Source organism: Pimephales promelas, chromosome 18, assembly GCF_988280905.1.
Source record: "Pimephales promelas chromosome 18, fPimPro1.hap1.1, whole genome shotgun sequence".
Classification (NCBI taxonomy): domain Eukaryota; kingdom Metazoa; phylum Chordata; class Actinopteri; order Cypriniformes; family Leuciscidae; genus Pimephales; species Pimephales promelas.
The window spans coordinates 468984-488046 of record NC_142786.1 but is presented as its reverse complement, the minus strand read 5'-3'; the positions used below and the strand labels follow the sequence as shown (position 1 = coordinate 488046).

Genomic DNA, 19063 nt, shown 5'->3' with positions numbered 1-19063 from the left:
GAATATAATTTAAAATAGAATAGAATTCTGTTGAGATCTTATCATTACTGATTTTTTTTTTGTGGAAATCATACACTGTACCACAAAATCTTCTGAAAACTGTCCTGACAGGAACAGTTCTTCTTTATCTTTAAGGACATTTCCTTCAACCCTAAAACACAACACAATGAAAGGTGTAATTCTATTATGGGTGAATGCCTGTGAAACGTTAATACTGTAATTATACTCATATTAACACAGTACATCATGCCGTATTTTTTCAGACTTTTCTTATAGTGTATAAACAACAGCTGTTAAATATGCAGGAGTACAAATTAAAATAATAAATAACTGGAAGAATATACGTACATTAAGTAATTCAAAACTGAAAGAATCTTAAATTTACTAATAACTAGAAATATTTTAAATGGTTTAATTATTTAATACATTTACATTTAAAATGCAACAATAATACCTTTTATATTCCATAATAGTCTGTCAGATGTAAATGAATCATTTGATACAGACAGAGGATGTGTGTGTGTGTGTGTGTGTGTGTGTGTGTGGTTCAACGCTGATGAATCCATATGTTATTGATTACGGATGGTGTTGCTGAGAGGGAACATTAATCTGATGAGTTTTTGGATGAATTCACAAGCACGTCTGAGGACAAGTCCACGCCTGAATTCATAACTGGATGACAGGACCAATAGAATTAAATTATGTTTTGTTGAATTAAAAGCTCTCAGCAGGTGTTGATGCGGATAAATAAAGCATGTGTGTGTGTGTGTGTGTGTGTCTGAGTGTGTCTGGCTGAAGGAGGAGCTCAGAGATGAAACTGATCTGGGTCTGATGAATGATGAATGATGAATGAGACGCGCTGATCAGCACAGACGGAGAGTGAGGCTCGAGAGACGGCCCTTCTCAAGTGTTCCTGACATCTGCCATCCTCATGAACACAGAGAACGAGGAGAACGAGGATCATTGTGTTGAAATCACTCGATATGAGACCATGATGATGAACGAATGAAACTGCAGCTCTGGAGACTTCAGTGCGTTTCTCCATTCTGCCTCTTCTCTCGCTTTAACACTGAGCATTACCTAAATAAAGTAAAAGTAGTAAATAAAGAAAGATAGTCAGAATTAGATTGAAATATACAGGTTAAAAAGCTATTATTTTACTTATGTTAATTTTAATAATTTAATTATTTACTGTTTTACTATATTTTCTAATATATGCCACCTTGTAATCTTATCCTCACTAAAGCTGCATATGTTAAATCACAAAATTCAGAGAAACAATATTTCTAAATGCAATATATTGATGACGTGAAGAGCATAATAGAAGGTTATAACAATTAGTAATGAACGCTATTATAATGTGTTGATGAATGTGGAGCTGAACAGTGGCGGTCCTGCGCCCCCGTGTGGCGGTCAGAGGAGTCGCGCTCCCTCCACACCAGCAGGCGGCGACACACACACACACACACACACAGCAAACACGGCGGAGAGGCATCATGTGCTGAGATGAGGTGGTACGTTATAATAAATGTTATGTTTGCTTCTCAATAACTGCTATAAAGGCACGACAGTGAACAGTTTTCATGACTCATGGTGTTACAAACAGAAACTTTTATGCATAAATAAGAAGATCCGTGTTGAGAGTGTTGAATCTCACAGATGAACTTTGAGATGAGATGAAACATTATCTCCTCGTTATGGTTTTGCTTTTTACTGTCTCTAGTTTCTTCATTCGCTCGACTCTTTCTCTGGGGAAGCGCTTGGGTTTAACGTTACATGTGTATTAATCAAGATTATTGTTGTTCATATATGAATGTACCGTACTTTCACTGTCTTTGATTTATATAACGATCAGACATATATGTTATTAATAGATAAGACTCTCTATTATGTGGGTAAATATCACTAAAACATGTCCTGAGTTGAGCCAATATTTTACCCCACGACAAAACAAGAATCAGTATTTTGCAGAAAGAAAACAATTTACTATTATTATTTACAACTATTAACATTGGTTAAAATTCTGGATAATTGACGATTTATTTTTGGTTTGATATAGAGATCATGATTCTCACATTATTCTGAATTAACATGTAATGTTAGAGGTTTTAAAAAGGATAATTGCTGCAATCTATTGAAAATTATTATTTATTCATTTATTTAAATGTGGTTTGAATGAATGATTCAGTGTCTTCACTTTTTTAACTACTGGATGATTCAATGTTTTTGAAGGAATCCTGATTCAATGACTCACTCATACAGATTTCACTCTTTTCATTATTGAATGAATCAGCGTTTTAAATGAATCTCCGGAGTGAATGATTCAATGACTCACTCTTAAAGACTTGTTTCATAACTGGATGAATCAGTGTTTTTTGAATGAATCTCTTAAGTCTATGGTTCAATGATTTACTCATTAATCCTCCACTCGTTTCATAATCGGATGAATCAGTGTTTTTGAATGAATCTCCTGAGTGAATGATTCAATGACTTACTCTTAAACTCTTGTTTCATAACTGGATGAATCAGTGTTTTTGAATGAATCACCTGAGTCTGATTCAATGACTCACTCATTAATCCTCCACTCGTTTCATAATTGGATGAATCAGGGTTTTTGAACGAATCTCTTGAGTGACCGTACTCGTCAAAGGTTCAACAGACGTATTCGAATCGTCATTTAGAAATATGATCGCGTGGGTGAGCGTTTGAATCGAGTTCACAATCTATTAACACTTAAAGGATTAGTTCACTTTTGAAAAAACTTTTGCTGATAATTTACTCACCCCCGTGTCATCCAAGATGTCCATGTCTTTCTTTCTTCAGTCAAAAAGAAATTAAGGTTTTTGATGAAAACATTCCAGGATTTTTCTCCATATAATGGACTTCAATGGGGACCAAACAGTTCAAGCTCCAAAAGACAGTTAATAACCGTTTCAGATGCAGCTTCAAATGTCTTTAAACGACACCAGACGATGAATAAGGGTCTTATCATGCGAAACGATCGCTTATTTCAAAGCTTATTCCAAAAATGTAACTTTTCTAAGGACGTTACAAACGCGCCTCACAGAATAGAGCAAGGCTAGCATTTGTCCTTAGAAAAGTTACATTTTTGGAATAAGTTTTGAAATAAGCGATCGTTTCGCATGATAAGACCCTTATTCATCGTCTGGTGTCGTTTAAAGACATTTGAAGCTGCATCTGAAACTGTCTTTTGGACCTTGAACCGTTTGGTCCCCATTGAAGTCCATTATATGGAGATATGTTTTCATCAAAAACCTTAATTTCTTTTCGACTGAGGAAAGAAAGACAGACATCTTGGATGACACGGGGGCGAGGAAATTATCAGCAAAAGTTTTTTCAAAAGTGAACTACTCCTTTAATCGAGCAGCTCTACTTGACATTGAATAAATGTTCCAGAGAGAAAATGTTCCATGATCTCTTCTCCAATCCACAGGTGTGGTCAGTGATGACACAGAGGATCCTCCACTTCCTGTGGTCCATCCGGAGATGTTCTCCACTTCCTGCGGCGTCTCGCTCCTGCTGCTTCAAGCCGCCGGATCTCCCCCTCCCCCCGGAGGCTTCGGAGAACGAGTCTCTGGTGGAGTCGCTGTCCAGCATGGGCGTGGACCTGGAGTCGGCCCGGCGCCGGCAGCCCGGCGTGCTCCGCAAGCAGCTGACCAACGAGCAGGGCCTGGCGCTGTTCCTGCAGAGCAAAGGAGCCGAGCCCAAAGCCATCGCCAGCATCATCTCCCGCTTCCCGCGCTCCATCACGCGCACCTGCGCACACCTGGAGGAGCGCTGGACGCTGTGGAGGAACGTGTTCCGGAGCGACCGTGAGGTGGTGGGCGTGCTCTCCCGCTCGCCCGAGTCCTTCTTCCGCTCCAGCGACAACACCAACCTGGAGCAGAACATCACGTTCCTGATGTCTCTGGGAATCACGCGGAGAGACTTGCACCGGCTGCTCACCACCGCGCCGCGGACCTTCTCCAACAGCGTGGAGCTGAACCGGAACATGGTGGAGCTGCTGCAGGACATTTGCGCGAGGCTCGGCGGGAGGGACCCGCGCGCCTTCGCCAGAACCATCATCTCCAGGAACCTCTACATCTTCATCCGAAGCACCAACCGGATCAGCGCCAACGTGGATTTCCTGATGCGCGAACTGAACTTGAGCAACGCGGAGGCGCTGGGGTTGTTCCAGAGCCACGGCGCGCAGATCCTGGACCTGTCGCACGAGAGCCTGAAGAGGAACCTGGAGAGCCTGCGGCGGAAGCTGGGGTCGCTGGGGTGCGGCGCCGACCACTTCAAGGCCATGATCCTGAACTACTCGCACGTGCTGTTCCTGTCCTCGGCGCGGCTGGAGCAGAAGCTGGACTGCCTGCTGGAGGCCGGGGTGCGGGTGGAGCAGGTGGTGCAGAAGCCCAAGGTCCTGGACTTCAGCCTCGACAGCCTCCGGCAGCGGCTCGCCCGGCTCAACCGGCTCGGCTACGACTTCCAGAAGAGGGGCATCGCGGTGCTCGACTCCAGCAAGAAGCGCTTCAGCGCCAAACTACAGCGGCTGGGGTCGGTGGAGGAGTGAGGAGCGGCCGTAGACACGTGACTCTGTAGAAGCGTTCGTTTACTCGTAACTGCATTTGTGAGAGGATTTTGCTCAATAATATGACACCTGTTAACTTTTCTGGGCGGTTCTTGATTTCGTCAGAATCTCTCATCAACTTTATTTCACAATAAAAGTCCCATATTTCTATATATATATATATATATATGAAGAGTTCAGATGCAAAAGCCTCTAAGTGCCATTTGAAATTTCCTTCTAGAATGATCATTTTTATCAAGCTTGTATATTTAAGTTCAGTAATTTCACTTAAATTGCAAAGAAAATTACCTATTAATTGTCATTTAAGTGAAATTACTGAACTTTAATATATAAGCTTGATAAAAATGATCATTTTAGAAGAAAATTTCAAATGGCACTTAGAGGCTTTTGCATCTGAACTCTTCATATATATATATTACATAAATAAACATGAGCTTTTGGTTATGAATGTTTTATTAACATAATTAACTCTTTAATTTCAAAATAAAAGTTTGGAGGAATATAGACTTTGATTGTTTCGTCTGATAAGACAGTGTCTTTGGATTAAACACTTTGTATGAGCGTAGAAATGTTTTTTTTTTTACTCGTAACTTTATTTATGAGAGGATTGTGCTTAATTATGAATCTTTCAATATGACCTTTCTGGGCCCTTAAAATCAGTACATAATATGCCAAAGTGATTCATAATATGATGTCCTTTTATTTTTGTGATATCTCCTGTGTTTAGTTTGGTAAAAAAAAAAAAAAAGTCGACCCCATTAACATTAACGTGATTTCATGAATATATTCGTTTTTTTCAAAATTAAAGTCCCGTTTTAAGGGGCCGTTCACACAGAATGTGTTTTTCCTGTTAAAATATTACAGTACAAAGTATTCCACAGTGATTCATACAATTCCTTTTGATGATTTTCATTCATTTTTTCACGATCTCCTATGTTTTTGTTTTGAGTAGTTGTGAGAAGTGATGTATTGACTGATCTATGCTTTTTCATTTAAGTATTATAAAGAGCTGAATGAGCAAAAAACAATGCACTGCAAAACAATGTATATTGTATGATGAGGAACATTAAAACTGCTGTAATATTTTTCTAATCTTGTGATTTTGTTTGTTTATGACTGCTGTGATCATATTCATCAATACTGAGAATATTCTAATTGAATAAAAACAAATTTGCATTAAGAATTGGATTATAAGCTCAACAATTTGAGATGAAATCTGTAGAAATATACACACACACACGCAATGTGTGTGTATATACATATATTATATATATATATATATACACACACATACACATCTGATTAATAACTAATCTATTGTAATTTATATATTAAATTATACATTTTGTATATATTTAATTTTAGTATTTAATATAAATTCATATAATGGCATATCTTTAAATGTTTCAGTTTCAGTCTACAGTACTTATGTTACGTCATGATCCGCGGTGGCGCGTGTGAAGCGGAACTCCAGTGTTTCGTGTTTCCGGTCGGACACATTAGAGAGCTGCGCAGCTGCAGACTGTGCATGTGCAGAGACAAACTTCACTAGTCGGTGAGTGATGATGATTAATAATAATAATCAGACATAAATCTGAACTGATCCCAGAGCGGCTGCACGATCGGTGTTTAGTTACACACACACACACATATTCTTCAGATACGCGAGTTGTTTTCGACTGTCATGATGTTTTAACCCTTTTAATCCAGTGTGGCTCTATGTGCACTACATCTGAAGAGGCTTTATCAGCACGTTATCATCTGAAGGACTCTTATAGTGTTAGAGGAAGTCCTCTGAGTCTGGACGTTAATTAAATGTAATTATGTTATTATGTCGGGGCGTTTCAGTCTTTCAGATGCCACGGATTCATCCACAAATATAAAAGGCATATTTTCTTGTATAAGAATCAATTTATTTAATATTGTTTATTTTTTCTCAGAGTATATGTCTAAATATTATTAATTATATTATTATGAAAATATTAAGTTTTTATTAAGTTACGCTTTCTCTACAATTTGTAAAACAAATTCTACTCATTATAGTAAAACAAACTCTAGAAGAACTTTGTGAAATGTATTATTGATTTAATTATTATTTTTAATCAATTCATTTAAATATTATTTGTTATTTATTTTCGCATTTGGTGGGCGGTCTTATGTTAATGAGTGCACGATTGTGACAGACATCAACATCAGATTGTTTATTTCAAAATAAAAGTCCTGTTTTTTGCTTTGATCAGCTTTAGACATAGTACTTGTACTGTTGGATGTATGTGTATTCATTTACATATGATGCACTGTTATTCATTGCACTGTTTCAAATGTGTTTCAAAATAAGAGTCCTGTTTTCCTTCAGAGCTTTGACCCATTAGGACAGTGTTTGAGTGTCCATGATGGAATCGGCTGTGGAGGTCGAGAAAGGAATCGCCCCTATTAAAGAACAGTACGTTTATATATTCTGATTATGATATTAATAATCACAGCGTCTGTCAGGCGATATGTGTGTATGAGTGACTCGTGTCGGATGTGCAGGTTCCTCACCACCAAAGAGCAGTTCCACGCGTTCCTGGACTCGGGCCGGCCAGGCCGGAAGAGTGAAGATGCGGATGGAGACTCTGGAGAACCGGAGCAGAAGAAGATCCGGCTGGACAGCGAAGCGGCGCCGGAGGAACCGGACAAGACGGACAAGAAGAAGATGAGAGGACAGAATAAATCCAGACCTCGGATGAAACCACAGAGCTACGAAGCCAGACGATTGTGTACCTCAATCATTCAGGTGAGATATATATATATGAAGAGTTCATTTGAAGTGTCATTATGAAGTGCCATTTGAAATTTTCTTCTTTAATGATGATTTTTATCAAACTTGTATATTTAAGTTCAGTGATGGCAATGATAATTATCTATTAATTGTTATTTAAGTGAAATTACTGAACTTAAATATACAAGTTTGATAAAAATCATCATTAAAGAAGAAAATGTTAAATGGCATTTAGAGGCTTTTGCATCTGAACTCTTCATATATACACAGTAATAATGGTTACCAAATAGGTTTCCAGTGTTACTATAATTAACTAAAACCATTTAAAAATCTGCTGCTTAAAGTCCCCCTGTGGTGTAAATCCAGCGTTTAATGTTGTTTATGTGTTTAATCCGCTTTAACACACACCATGTGTAAGTTGATAAGTGGACAGCATTGCTGAGTATTTCCTCCTTAAAACTGCAGTGAACCAAAGACAGTCTCAAAAACACGCTTTGGTGTTTCTGACGTCACAAACCACCTTGTAACCAATCAGATCAACGTGTGATCGACAACCAGTGGATTACAGTGAGTGGAGGCGGGGCTCATTTGCATATTCATAGAACCACGCATAGTAAAATTCGAGTTACAGTCAAGATATTTAAAGTAAAGAATAACTTTTTCAAATACAAAACTTAATTTTGAGATAGCCTACAGGGGTCTTTAAGCGATATCTGTGGTTCGGTTGATCGTAGCGCTCCTCGTTAACATTATCCGCGTGTGTTTCAGGAGAGAGACACTAAATGCTTCTTCGGCGATAAGTGCCGCTTCCTGCACGACGTGTCGGAGTACATGCGCAGTAAAGCGGAGGATCTGGGAGAGCAGTGTTACCTGTTCAACACCTTCGGCAAGTGTCAGTACGGCGTCACCTGCAGGTTTGCTAAAGCTCACACCAGCGCCGACATGAAGAACGTGGTGAACTCCGACCTCTACAAGCCCAGCACCGAGAGGGAGGCGGTCAGGAACCACCTGGACAAAGACCTGCAGAGACGGCTGAGGAAGAAGCAGGTGAGCTTCAGCGGCGCCGAGGCCTTCCTGAAGACCATCAGCCGAGGGAAGAAGCCGCCGGAGGAGGAGGAGAACCCGGCGGGTCAGGAGACACAGGTCGGACATCACTGCATAACGGGAACCAACACGGCACAGTATTCCTCATTTAAATAATTCATAAGCTGAATAAAGGGGCGGGGCCTGGTTGAGTTATTTAGTAGTGTGTTGAATTAACACTGAAGTGAGTTAACCTGCAGTTCATCCACTGGCCACTAGAGGCGCTGCAGAGGAGTCCCTCCCATAGACCCGCATGTTAATATGTTAAAACTTTACAGCAGAAAAATATGTTTATAGTAATAAATGTTTATGCTAATTCTGCCCTTCATGACGACTGTGGGGGGTGATGGTTATAACTCATCCGTTTAAATCATATTAAGCCTTAAAGTTGTGCATATTTAAGGGCGTGGCCTCTTGAGTGACTGATGTCACTACTACATTTATGTATTTTGCAGACGGTTTTATCAAAAGTGGGTTACATTGCATTTCAAGGTTCAGTGAAGTGAACCCGTGACCCTGACGTTGCAAGCTAAAGTGTTCGAGCTACAGGAACGCTACTAGCGTTTGTCTGCTGTGTGTTAGCATCACATTACCTCAGCTAATCCGCTCGCTGCACATGTTCGTTTATTTGCGAGTGACGCAGCCAAGATGGCGCCCAGTTTGGGCTTGAAAAGCACTCTTCAGAAACACTATGGGTGACATCACACACACACTACGAACATATTATACACAGTCTGTTATTACCTGATGTCACCTGACCGCTCAATATAAACTGGAACGAACACGTCACAATATTCCTCATTATAATAATTAATGCGCAGAATAAAGGGGCGGGGCCTGGTTGAGTTACTTAGTAGTGTGCTAAACTGGCGGTTATAGAAAGGGGCGGGACATTTCCCAAACACACTCGAAGCGCTCGACCAATCACAACACACTTCTCCAGCCGACCAATCAGAGCACAGAGTGCTTTCAGAAGGAGGGGCTTCATAGAGACAGGAAGTAAACAGAGCGTTACTGACAGACTGGGAAGAGAGGAGCCGCAACAATGGAGAATATGAGGAGAATAATCAACATTCAAGCAGGAAAACCTGTTCTAGTAGAGCCTTCCATCAGCGCTGCTTCAAACACACAGGCTCATGGGTTTCCTAAAGGCAAATATTAAAGATGTTTTAATGTATAATTGAATCCGAATTGCAGGAGAGTGCGGTTCCTCCGGTGAAGACCATGGGGCCGATCACAGACGCTGACATCATCAAGCTGCGACAATGTGAAAAGAAACAGGTGTGTTTATTACATCCTATATTTCAGATGTGTGGGAGTCCAACAGAAGGACGGACAAAACCAGTCAAATATCCACTGATCTGAGAACTGAGTTCTGCTCATGTTTATCTCCATTAGCTAAACTATAGCTAATAAACTGATCATGTGAGAAATGCTGAAGGAGTCTGAATATAACCTATATTTAACCTTATACAGGTTTTAAAATGGCTCTTTTATAGCATTTCGACTTAGCCAAATCAAACGGGTGTGATATTAAATCAAATTAAATTGTTAATACATTTATTTAGTGTGTGATATCTAGTGTTTAATCCTGCGATGTTTGACTGTTGTGTCTCAGGTGGACTTCACAGACAAGCTGTACCTGGCTCCTCTGACCACGGTAACTCTCCCGCTAACGTGCGCTCCGCGAGTCCTCGGAGACGTGCTTCTCGCGGCTCATGTGTGTGTGTGTGTGTGTGTTCTGTGCAGTGTGGGAACCTGCCGTTCCGGCGCGTGTGCAAGCGCTTCGGGGCCGACGTCACGTGTGGAGAGATGGCCATGTGCACTAACCTCCTGCAGGGCCAGGCGTCGGAGTGGGCGCTCCTCAAGAGACACGCCAGCGAGGACCTGTTCGGCGTTCAGGTGCGCGTCTGTCAGATGAGCCGCTAGTGGCCGAGATCGGTACTGCAGTCCGAGTCAAAATACCAGCAACATCAAAACATGCCAGCCTGGAAACACACATTTCAAAGTACAATAACTGAAGAAGTGTTTTGCAGAGGAACGAGTGTGTGTGTGCTTTAGTAGAGTGAAGTTATGTACAGCACCTTTAACCTCTTAACTGTCACCCCCCCTTTTTTGAGTAGACATGGACATGCTCATTTCAAACTTAAATGGTTGTAATTCAAGAATGCTTTGGAATATAGACGTAAGATTGGTCTCGTTTTAAAGAAGACATTTGGCAGATTTTTCTCGAAGTGAAATAAATTAGGAAAGTGAAACAGAAAAAAAGTTATCGAAGTTTGAGTTTATAAAAATGTACAATGTAAAAAAATTAATTATTCATATTTTATATAAAATATATTTTTTCAAAACCTGGGCTACTCTAAAACTGCAGAAAAAAATCTGAACAAGTTGTGTTTCAAATTTTAGGTTGATATCTCAAAAAATGAGCTTTCAGTGAGATTTAGTTTGGGCGCAGTACCGAACGCTTCCACTAGGGCACAACCAGACAATACAGCCCATATAAGGGCGTCTCCATTTCCATATGTGTTTTGAGTGATCTGAACCATTATTTTCACAAATTTCACACAATTTATGAAGTAGAAATCCTATTCAGAAGTAGTATGGGTAGTTTGGCAGATTTTGATATGAATTCAACCTCTAGGAATCACATACAAAGCACACGCATGCGCGTTATAGCTTATTGCCATAACACAAATGGTGAATCTATTTTTTTTTTCGTAATATTTAAAACATTTTCAGACCTTTTTTTCTAAAATAATTGAATGGATGCTATCTTTTGAACTCTTGGCATGAAATCAAACTGAGGTTTCTAACTTTTTTTCATGTTCATTGCTACTTCAAAATAAAGGTCTGAACACGCTTTATGAGTATGAAAATATTCTTGTTGCAAATTGATAAATTACGGCTCCTGTGTAAATTATTTTCAGTATGTGAAAATGTGTTAAAATCAGTGTGTTAAAATCAGTCACCAAATATGGAAACTAGAGATTGTAAGCTTTCAAATGATATATAGTTTGTCAATATTACTTACGGTCTTTTCTAAGATATTATTGTTTTAAAAATATAATGGCAAGCGTCCCACCTGTGGGACGGTGACAGTTTTAATGAGTCTGATTCGGTTATACAGTGAATTATTGACTGCTTTGATGAAACTTCATGCTGGAATTACCATAATTATGACGAGCCGTTCAGAAGTCTGATTCTGAGTGTCGGTAAGTGTGTGTGCGTGTCTCGGCATGGGCTGACGTGAGTGTGTGTGTGTGTGTGTGTTTCAGCTGGAGGGCTGTTTCCCCGACACCATGACCAGATGTGCCGAGCTGCTCAATCAGAACATCGATGTGGATTTTGTGGATATAAACTCCGGATGCCCCATCGATCTGGTCTACAAGAAGGTGATGCACACACACACACACACGGCTGCGAGGCCATCAGCCGCTTCTAAAGAACAGTTCACACACACACACACACGGTCATTATTTAGTCAGATAATGTACACTGATGCTGTTTCACACAGATCTGTCCTACAGTGAGTCACTATTGAGCGCAGGCTGATTTGACCAACATTAGATTTTTGCACGGCTTGAAACTGTTTATTCCTCGCAATTGTGAATTTTTCTCAAGGGTCATGATTGGTCATGCTAAGTTTAGTGTTCTGAGTTGTTGTTTTTCATGCAATTTGCCAAAAATCAACACTAACACACAAAGAGAAACTGTTTTTTTATAGTATAGTTAATAATTTGGTATATTTTGGGGGTTTTTAGTCCCTGAAATGATCCCTAGAAGGCTAGCCTTTGTGACCGTTTGACTGCGCTGAACTGATGTGTGTTTCTTCAGGGCGGCGGATGCGGCCTCATGACACGGACCACCAAATTTGAGCAAATCGTGAGGGGAATGAACTCTGTAAGTGAACCGACAAACCTTGATCATCATTGAGTGCGTTGAGTGATGTTCGTCTTGTATCGCGCCAGTAGGTGTGTTTACGCACACGTGATCTCGGATTCTGAAAGTTACGTTAATGTGAACGTCACAATCTGATTCGCATATACATTAACATTTGCATTTATGTATTGCGCCGTGATAATTTTGAGTTAAATTGTTGTTTTTATGTGTCAAATTGACAACTTTTTTTATACTATAGTAAGACCCTATAATTTCCGCGATCACGGAATTGGCCAATTAACAATGTGCATACTATGCCCGAAATAGTATTGACAGTAATGACACACACTATTTAGGATGGATAGTATGCACATTACGACGCAGCTAGAGTGTGACTTTTATTATAACTTATATAAACTAATATAATTTATTTTACAGGACAGTTTAAAGCTCATAACCATATTTTGTAGTTACCTGAAGTACTTAGAGTGCAGTGTTATGTTGCATCATGCAGTATTTGTCATTTTAAGAGTAAATGCCTATTTTATTAACATTAACATTAAAAGCAACATTTAAAAGCTCCTTTTAAAACTAAAATAACAGTAAAGGGTAAAAAAAAAATGAATTCCCAAAAATTAAAACGGAAAAAACAGAATTTGCAAAAATTAAAATGGAATTTGGAAAAAAAATAAAACGGACTTTATAGGTCCCTAGTTCATAATTTGTTATATTTAATATTTTTGTATTCTTTGTCAACCTACAAGAGGTTTTTACACGACTCTAGTGTTGATAGCATGGAAAAGTTATAGTTATACGAACCCTATATGTTACGATACACATTTGCACGTATATATTATGAACAAAACTTTAGTTCACTGCTTGGAGACCCGGAGAAAACCAGCGCGAGAATGTCTAACCACAGGAATAATATTTAGTGAATGTTCTTCACACTGACCAATTAAAACGCTAGATTTAATAAACGCATGTCCGTCCGTAAGACATTAGTAAACACGCTCATCACGCGCTATATGTGAATCTGCCTCGAGCATCTTCATGCTGTTTCCCTATCGATCGGTCTGCAGCACTCTCAGCCTTCAGATCGAGCCGGAAGGCCTTTCGGTCCGACTGAGCCATCGTTCTGGTTATTAACGGATAGCGAGTTGCTGTGACGCGTCTCGTGCTCTCCGCAGGTGCTGGACGTTCCTCTGACGGTGAAGATCCGCACGGGAGTCCAGCAGAACTGCAACGTCGCGCACAAGCTGATCCCCGAGATGAAGAAGTGGGGCGTGTCGCTGATCACGGTACGGTGAGGTCCCGCGCGCGGCTCAAGCTAACGAGGTTCCCTTCATCATGAGTGTTCTCCTCCGCAGCTGCACGGCAGATCCCGCGAACAGCGCTACACCAAGTCAGCTGACTGGGACTATATCGACACCTGCTCCAAACTCGCCGCGCCCGTACCGCTGTTCGGTGAGTAGATGATGCGGATAATTCTATATCAATCCAAATTTTAGAGAGCCTGACTACAAAAACAAACTCTCACCCTGAAAAGCCACGTCCCAAACACACAATTACTATGTCATGTAGCCGGTATGACGTGACGTGTGATTTCAATCATATTTCAAGCAGTTCAAAACCATCGTGTTGATCAGAGCGAATCTGAAGGAAATAATACACCACCTATCGGCTGACTGAGTTTCTCATCGTCCGATACGGATACGGTGGCCGATATATCATGCGTACCTTTCTGTCCCGCAGGTAACGGAGATATTCTGTCGTATGAAGACGCCATGAAGGCCAGAGAAACGGGAGTGTCGGGGATCATGTTGGCGAGGTCAGTCTGCGTCCGCTTTCATGCATCATCGGTGCCGCTCTGGGCTGCGTAATGCTCAGAAGTTCGTAAAAAATAGGGCTGGGTATTGAGACAAATCTCACGATTCGATTACGATTCGATTCAATATCGATTATTTTGGATATCAGTTACAATAAATGGCCATTTTTCTCAAGGGAATCAAATCTCTTAAATGTTGTAAACTGGAGTCTAGTTGTAGCCTAATATGAAGGTAATAATGAACTGTTTTGTAGCTATACAAACACTTAAATTACACTTTTATTTATTTTTTTAATAAGAAGATTATATGAAATATAAACATTTAAATGGTGGCTGTCATAAAAACTTGCCAGATTTATTCAAATATGCATTAAATATCGAAGAACATTAAGATTATAATGCATATGTAATATGGTGTATATATTTAGCAAACTGCTCCTCTCTAGAGTTATTTTTTTCTAGCTGACTAACGAGTTTATGTGGGTTTTCTGAGGTAAATATGACGATAAATAAGTAAGACGACGTCTTTCCACGGTTGAAACGCTGATTGAGTGAATCACTGTGACATGATCCGGATTTGGATAAGTTGTACTCGATCTTTAACACACTTTCAGATGCTCATTCATGTTTATTTGGCGCTGTGACTGCTATTATTAAGCCGGAAGAGAGATCAGCGCTGCTGCTTCTCCAGAGCGATCTCACGCCACAGCGACAAAACACTATTTATGTTTTTGAATTTCTAAAGAAAATGGACGTAATTTGAAAATTGAGACTTTGTTTCATATCAATAGTAACAAAGGACAAAGATTATTGCGATTTTTTTAGATGCGCGCAGCCGCGATACAATGATCCATTCATTCAAATGAAACAGGATGACTAATCGATTCTTGAGATTTAAGAATCGATATCGGTTCGTAAAAATGAGAATCGATTAATATCGAGAAATCGATATTTATTACCCAGCCCTAGTAAAAACGATCGTACGACTGATCTTATAGGGATAGTTCACCCGGATATGAAAATGAGCCCATGATTCACTCTCCCTGAAGTCATCCTAGGTGTGTATATTAAACAGTTATATTAAACATGTCCTGACTCTTCAGAGCTTTATAATGGCAGTGAATGGCTATTTTTTTTTTGTAGTCCATAAAAGTCTTTAACTTTGACTAAAATCACTAGCTTTTGGACAGACGTGTACATTTATGGGAAAACGCGGCGAGGTTCGTAACGTTACACGTAGAGAGCTAAGATGCATCGTTCTCGGGAAACCCGGCGCTGGTGATCTTTGAGAGATCTGTTTCCTGTTCGTCAGGGGCGCGCTGATCAAGCCGTGGCTCTTCACCGAGATCAAGGAGAGCAGACACTGGGACATCTCCTCCAGCGAGCGCCTGGACATCCTGCGGGACTTCAGCAACTACGGCCTCGAGCACTGGGGCTCCGACACGCAGGGCGTGGAGAAGACGCGCAGCTTCCTGTTGGAGTGGCTCTCCTTCCTGTGCAGGTGACCAGGATAATGCAGCTCACATGTATTTCAGTGTTTCCCCTACCATTGTTTTAGGTGTTGTCCGCCCCCCCAAAACGACCCCCCCTAAACTGCTGATGAAATCCAGTCATAAAAAAAGGATTTTACTGTATATTTTCGGGGAATAAATAGAAAGCGGTTCAGTACACTTGAAATAAAAAGCGCGATATAGACTAGTGTGAATATTAAACCACAAATACTATTTAAATACGAATCCTGTTCGTATGAATCGTATATTCGGTGTGAATGAATAGTGCAGCCCAGAGCCGTTAAATATGAATGTTTTTCAACGGCTCTGGTGCAGCCGACGTGCAGTTTTATTTACCACACACACACACACACACACACTGAAGACACACGTGTGACGCTTGCGCTGTTTTTTTTTGGCTATATGAAGACAGAAATGATTGAACTTCCTCTCCAGGCTCTAGATCCACTCTGAAAGTCACTTCGTGATCATTAAACCGCTTCATTTTTGAAACGATCATGACAAACACACAGAAACTCCAAAGGGCTTCACAGCAACCCGTCAAAATAAAAGTTTGGTTTAACTTGACAGAAAGATATTACTCTTGTACAGTAGAAATAGAAAATGTCCAGATGTAATAATACGAATAAATTATGATTTTTTTTTTTAAACAAAACTGAATTTAAGGAATAATCCGTGTTTTAATTTTAACAGTAAAGCTCATTGTGCAGCACATTATTTGACAAAAAGTCTATGATAAAATTAGTGTTTTGTTTTGGCTTAATTTTATTACCAGCAAAAACACTGAATTTAGTGTGAATTTTTTTCATATCTATATATTTAAAAAAAAAATGTATAATACATGATTTGAATTATTATACATGCTTTTCAGAACACATCGTCTCAAAGCAGCTTCACAGAAACTCACATTACAGCTCACACTGACTGTTATTATCAGGAGACTGAGTCGTGCGTTTCAGAAATGGACAGATAAATCACACTTAGCCAAAAAGGTATTAATTTAAACTAGGGCTGTGCAAAAGTTAATTACGATAAATCGCATCCAAAATAAAAGTCTCTGTTTACATAATATATTTGTGTGTGCTGTATATAATTATTTTGTATATATAAATACACACACATGCATGTATATATTTAAGAAAATATGTTATTCATATATAAAATATTTATATTTATATAATATAGATTATGTATTTATAAATATATACAGAATTTAACCGCAAATAATTCTTAAATATATACATGCATGCATAGGTATTTATATATACAAAATAATTATATACAGCACACAAATATATTATGTAAACACAGACTTTTATTTTGGATGCGATTAATCGCAATTAACTTTTGCACAGCCCTAATTTAAACACAAACTAATGCAATGAAATAAATGTATCATTGATGCACAACCCGGCATTAAACGGTTCACACGCGGCGCTTGGATTTGACTTTCTGAACTGAACTGAAAGATAATCCAGATATTGTTGATAATAGTGAGATCTCTGATTGTAGTGTTTGTAGTCCTGGGATCTGATTTGCTGATGCATTGCTCACCTGTGTGACGTGTGTTCAGGTATATTCCCGTGGGATTGTTGGAGAGAGTCCCGCAGAAGATCAACGAGCGTCCGCCGTTCTACATGGGCCGAGATTACATGGAGTCTCTGATGGCCAGTCAACACGTGGGCGACTGGATCCAGATCAGGTGACGGGTTAATACACACACATCTCGCTGACCAAAGCCTGTTACAGGTGTGCCACAGACAGACTGAGGTTCTGTTGTTCAAAGGGTAAATAAAGTTAACCAGTTGCATTTGCATCTGTTTCAGTCACACTAGCTCTCTTTCCATCCACCGATGTTGACTGCATTGTGGGATAGGATGGAAATGTCAAGATGTGCATAAATTATAAAAATGTGCTTACAATGATTTATTTATTTTTCATCTGACAAGAACACATGCGCATAAGTGATGGAAACACATTTACTGAACAAACCTCATGTGACTCAGCGTCAGCTGCGATTGGATAACTGGAGTAACCGGTGGACCAATGGCGTCGCAGCGTCTCTAATGTTGGTTTGGTGTTTCTGAAACGCTGCAGTCGAAGTGTGTGATCATGATTGGGTGTAATTCCCTCCAGAAGCGTTTCGCACACACACACACACACTTGTTTATGGTGACGCCTGACACACACTCGCCCGACACACACTCGGTTATGATGGAGGGAAAACAGCCGATTGCAGAAACTTAAACTTTTATTACTGATAATTTGTGTCAATTTCCCAGGAAGTGGTGATTTTGTTCTCTTGAACACGCACTTTATTCACAATGTTTTATGCCATATTACAATTTTGCACAAAAGTTAAATTCGCAGCTTTGGATGGAAACATTAAGATTAGGGTTGGGTATCGTTTGAATTTGAACGATTCTGATTCCGATTCCGATTCCTTGTTTCGATTCCGATTCTTTTAAGAGGCAGGGTCAAAAAAGTTTAGCTAACCTTGCTAACCAACGGCCTTTCTGAAGGAAATACTCCTTCTGTCACAAATTTTGCATTTTGCCGAGATTTCGTTATTTTTAGAAAAGTGAAGCCACACTTTGGACCGCCGACGTAAGCTACTCATGTTCGACTCGCACGATTATGCCAACACTTCCGGTAGACACTTCTTCGTTGGTGTTGTTCAGCGGTTTCATCTTCCGCTCGACGGACTGTGAATATCGAAACTAGGAATCGAAATTTTAACTTTTGAACGATTCCGGGAAAAACTAAAAGTTAGTCCCGATTCCAATCGATACTCGATTCTCGATACCCAACCCTAATTAAGATGTCTTTTTAATTGTTAAACGGCTAAATTGAGTTGTATCTGTTGAATTTAATACATGTGTTTGCACTTTAGGTTTTTGTGTAATGATTTCGCTTGTGAATTTATAGACTGAAATAAACTTATTAGAAATTCAGATTTAGTATTTACTGGATAAATGTCACTCTCATGGAGTTTAACTTGTGTGGGGGGTCATGTTTTTTATTAATTGAATCAGACATTAGTAATTGAACGCATATTAACGTGTGTTTTCTTCTGCTATCAGTGAGATGCTGTTGGGGCCGGTGCCGAAGAACTTCAGCTTCCTGCCGAAACACAAAGCGAACGCTTATAAATGACCAGCGACAGTGCTGACGGAATAAAGTGCTAATCAAACTCTTTATTTTATTTTCGTTTGAACACGATTAAGCCGAAGTGGTTTATATTCAGGTTGAATTTATTTTAAATGTATTCGAGATGTTTCATACTGAAGATGTGTGTGTGTGTGTGTTAGATATGAATAAAACTGATCGACACTGACCTCCATCTTCTCTATATCGAGATGTTTCCTGATGAAGTGAAAGAGAATAAAGTCAGATACTCACTA

General features: G+C 39.7%; 2 protein-coding genes across 3 annotated transcripts; both read left to right on the top strand.

The window, feature by feature from the left end:
• Nucleotides 1–1396: 1396 nt before the first annotated feature.
• mterf1 (mitochondrial transcription termination factor 1) lies at nucleotides 1397–5686 on the top strand. 2 transcript variants are annotated; one of them, XM_039665917.2, is made up of 2 exons: nucleotides 1397–1514; nucleotides 3455–5686. In XM_039665917.2, exon 2 carries the CDS (start codon nucleotides 3467–3469, stop codon nucleotides 4574–4576), a length of 1110 nt encoding a protein of 369 aa, XP_039521851.1. In that variant the 5' UTR covers nucleotides 1397–1514; nucleotides 3455–3466; the 3' UTR covers nucleotides 4577–5686. The 2 variants fall into 2 exon arrangements, with proteins under 2 accessions (XP_039521851.1, XP_088979037.1); XM_089122911.1 differs by having other exon boundaries at nucleotides 1474–1511.
• Nucleotides 5687–6052: 366 nt separating this feature from the next.
• dus3l (dihydrouridine synthase 3 like) lies at nucleotides 6053–19063 on the top strand. Its single transcript, XM_039665916.2, has 15 exons — nucleotides 6053–6149; nucleotides 6951–7037; nucleotides 7127–7370; nucleotides 8124–8498; nucleotides 9636–9719; nucleotides 10057–10098; nucleotides 10188–10340; nucleotides 11717–11833; nucleotides 12276–12341; nucleotides 13511–13621; nucleotides 13691–13787; nucleotides 14076–14151; nucleotides 15461–15649; nucleotides 17233–17361; nucleotides 18743–19063. The coding sequence occupies exons 2-15, from the start codon at nucleotides 6985–6987 to the stop codon at nucleotides 18813–18815; spliced, it is 1809 nt and encodes a 602-aa protein (XP_039521850.2). The 5' UTR covers nucleotides 6053–6149; nucleotides 6951–6984; the 3' UTR covers nucleotides 18816–19063.

Coding starts and splice junctions, on each gene's coding strand:
- mterf1 (XM_039665917.2), top strand. CDS start 3,467: ATGACACAGAGGATCCTCCACTTCCTGTGGTCCATCCGGAGATGTTCT.
- dus3l (XM_039665916.2), top strand. CDS start 6,985: ATGATGGAATCGGCTGTGGAGGTCGAGAAAGGAATCGCCCCTATTAAA. Junction 11,834..12,275: donor TCGATCTGGTCTACAAGAAG/GTGATGCACACA, acceptor GTGTTTCTTCAG/GGCGGCGGATGCGGCCTCAT. Junction 12,342..13,510: donor TCGTGAGGGGAATGAACTCT/GTAAGTGAACCG, acceptor TGCTCTCCGCAG/GTGCTGGACGTTCCTCTGAC.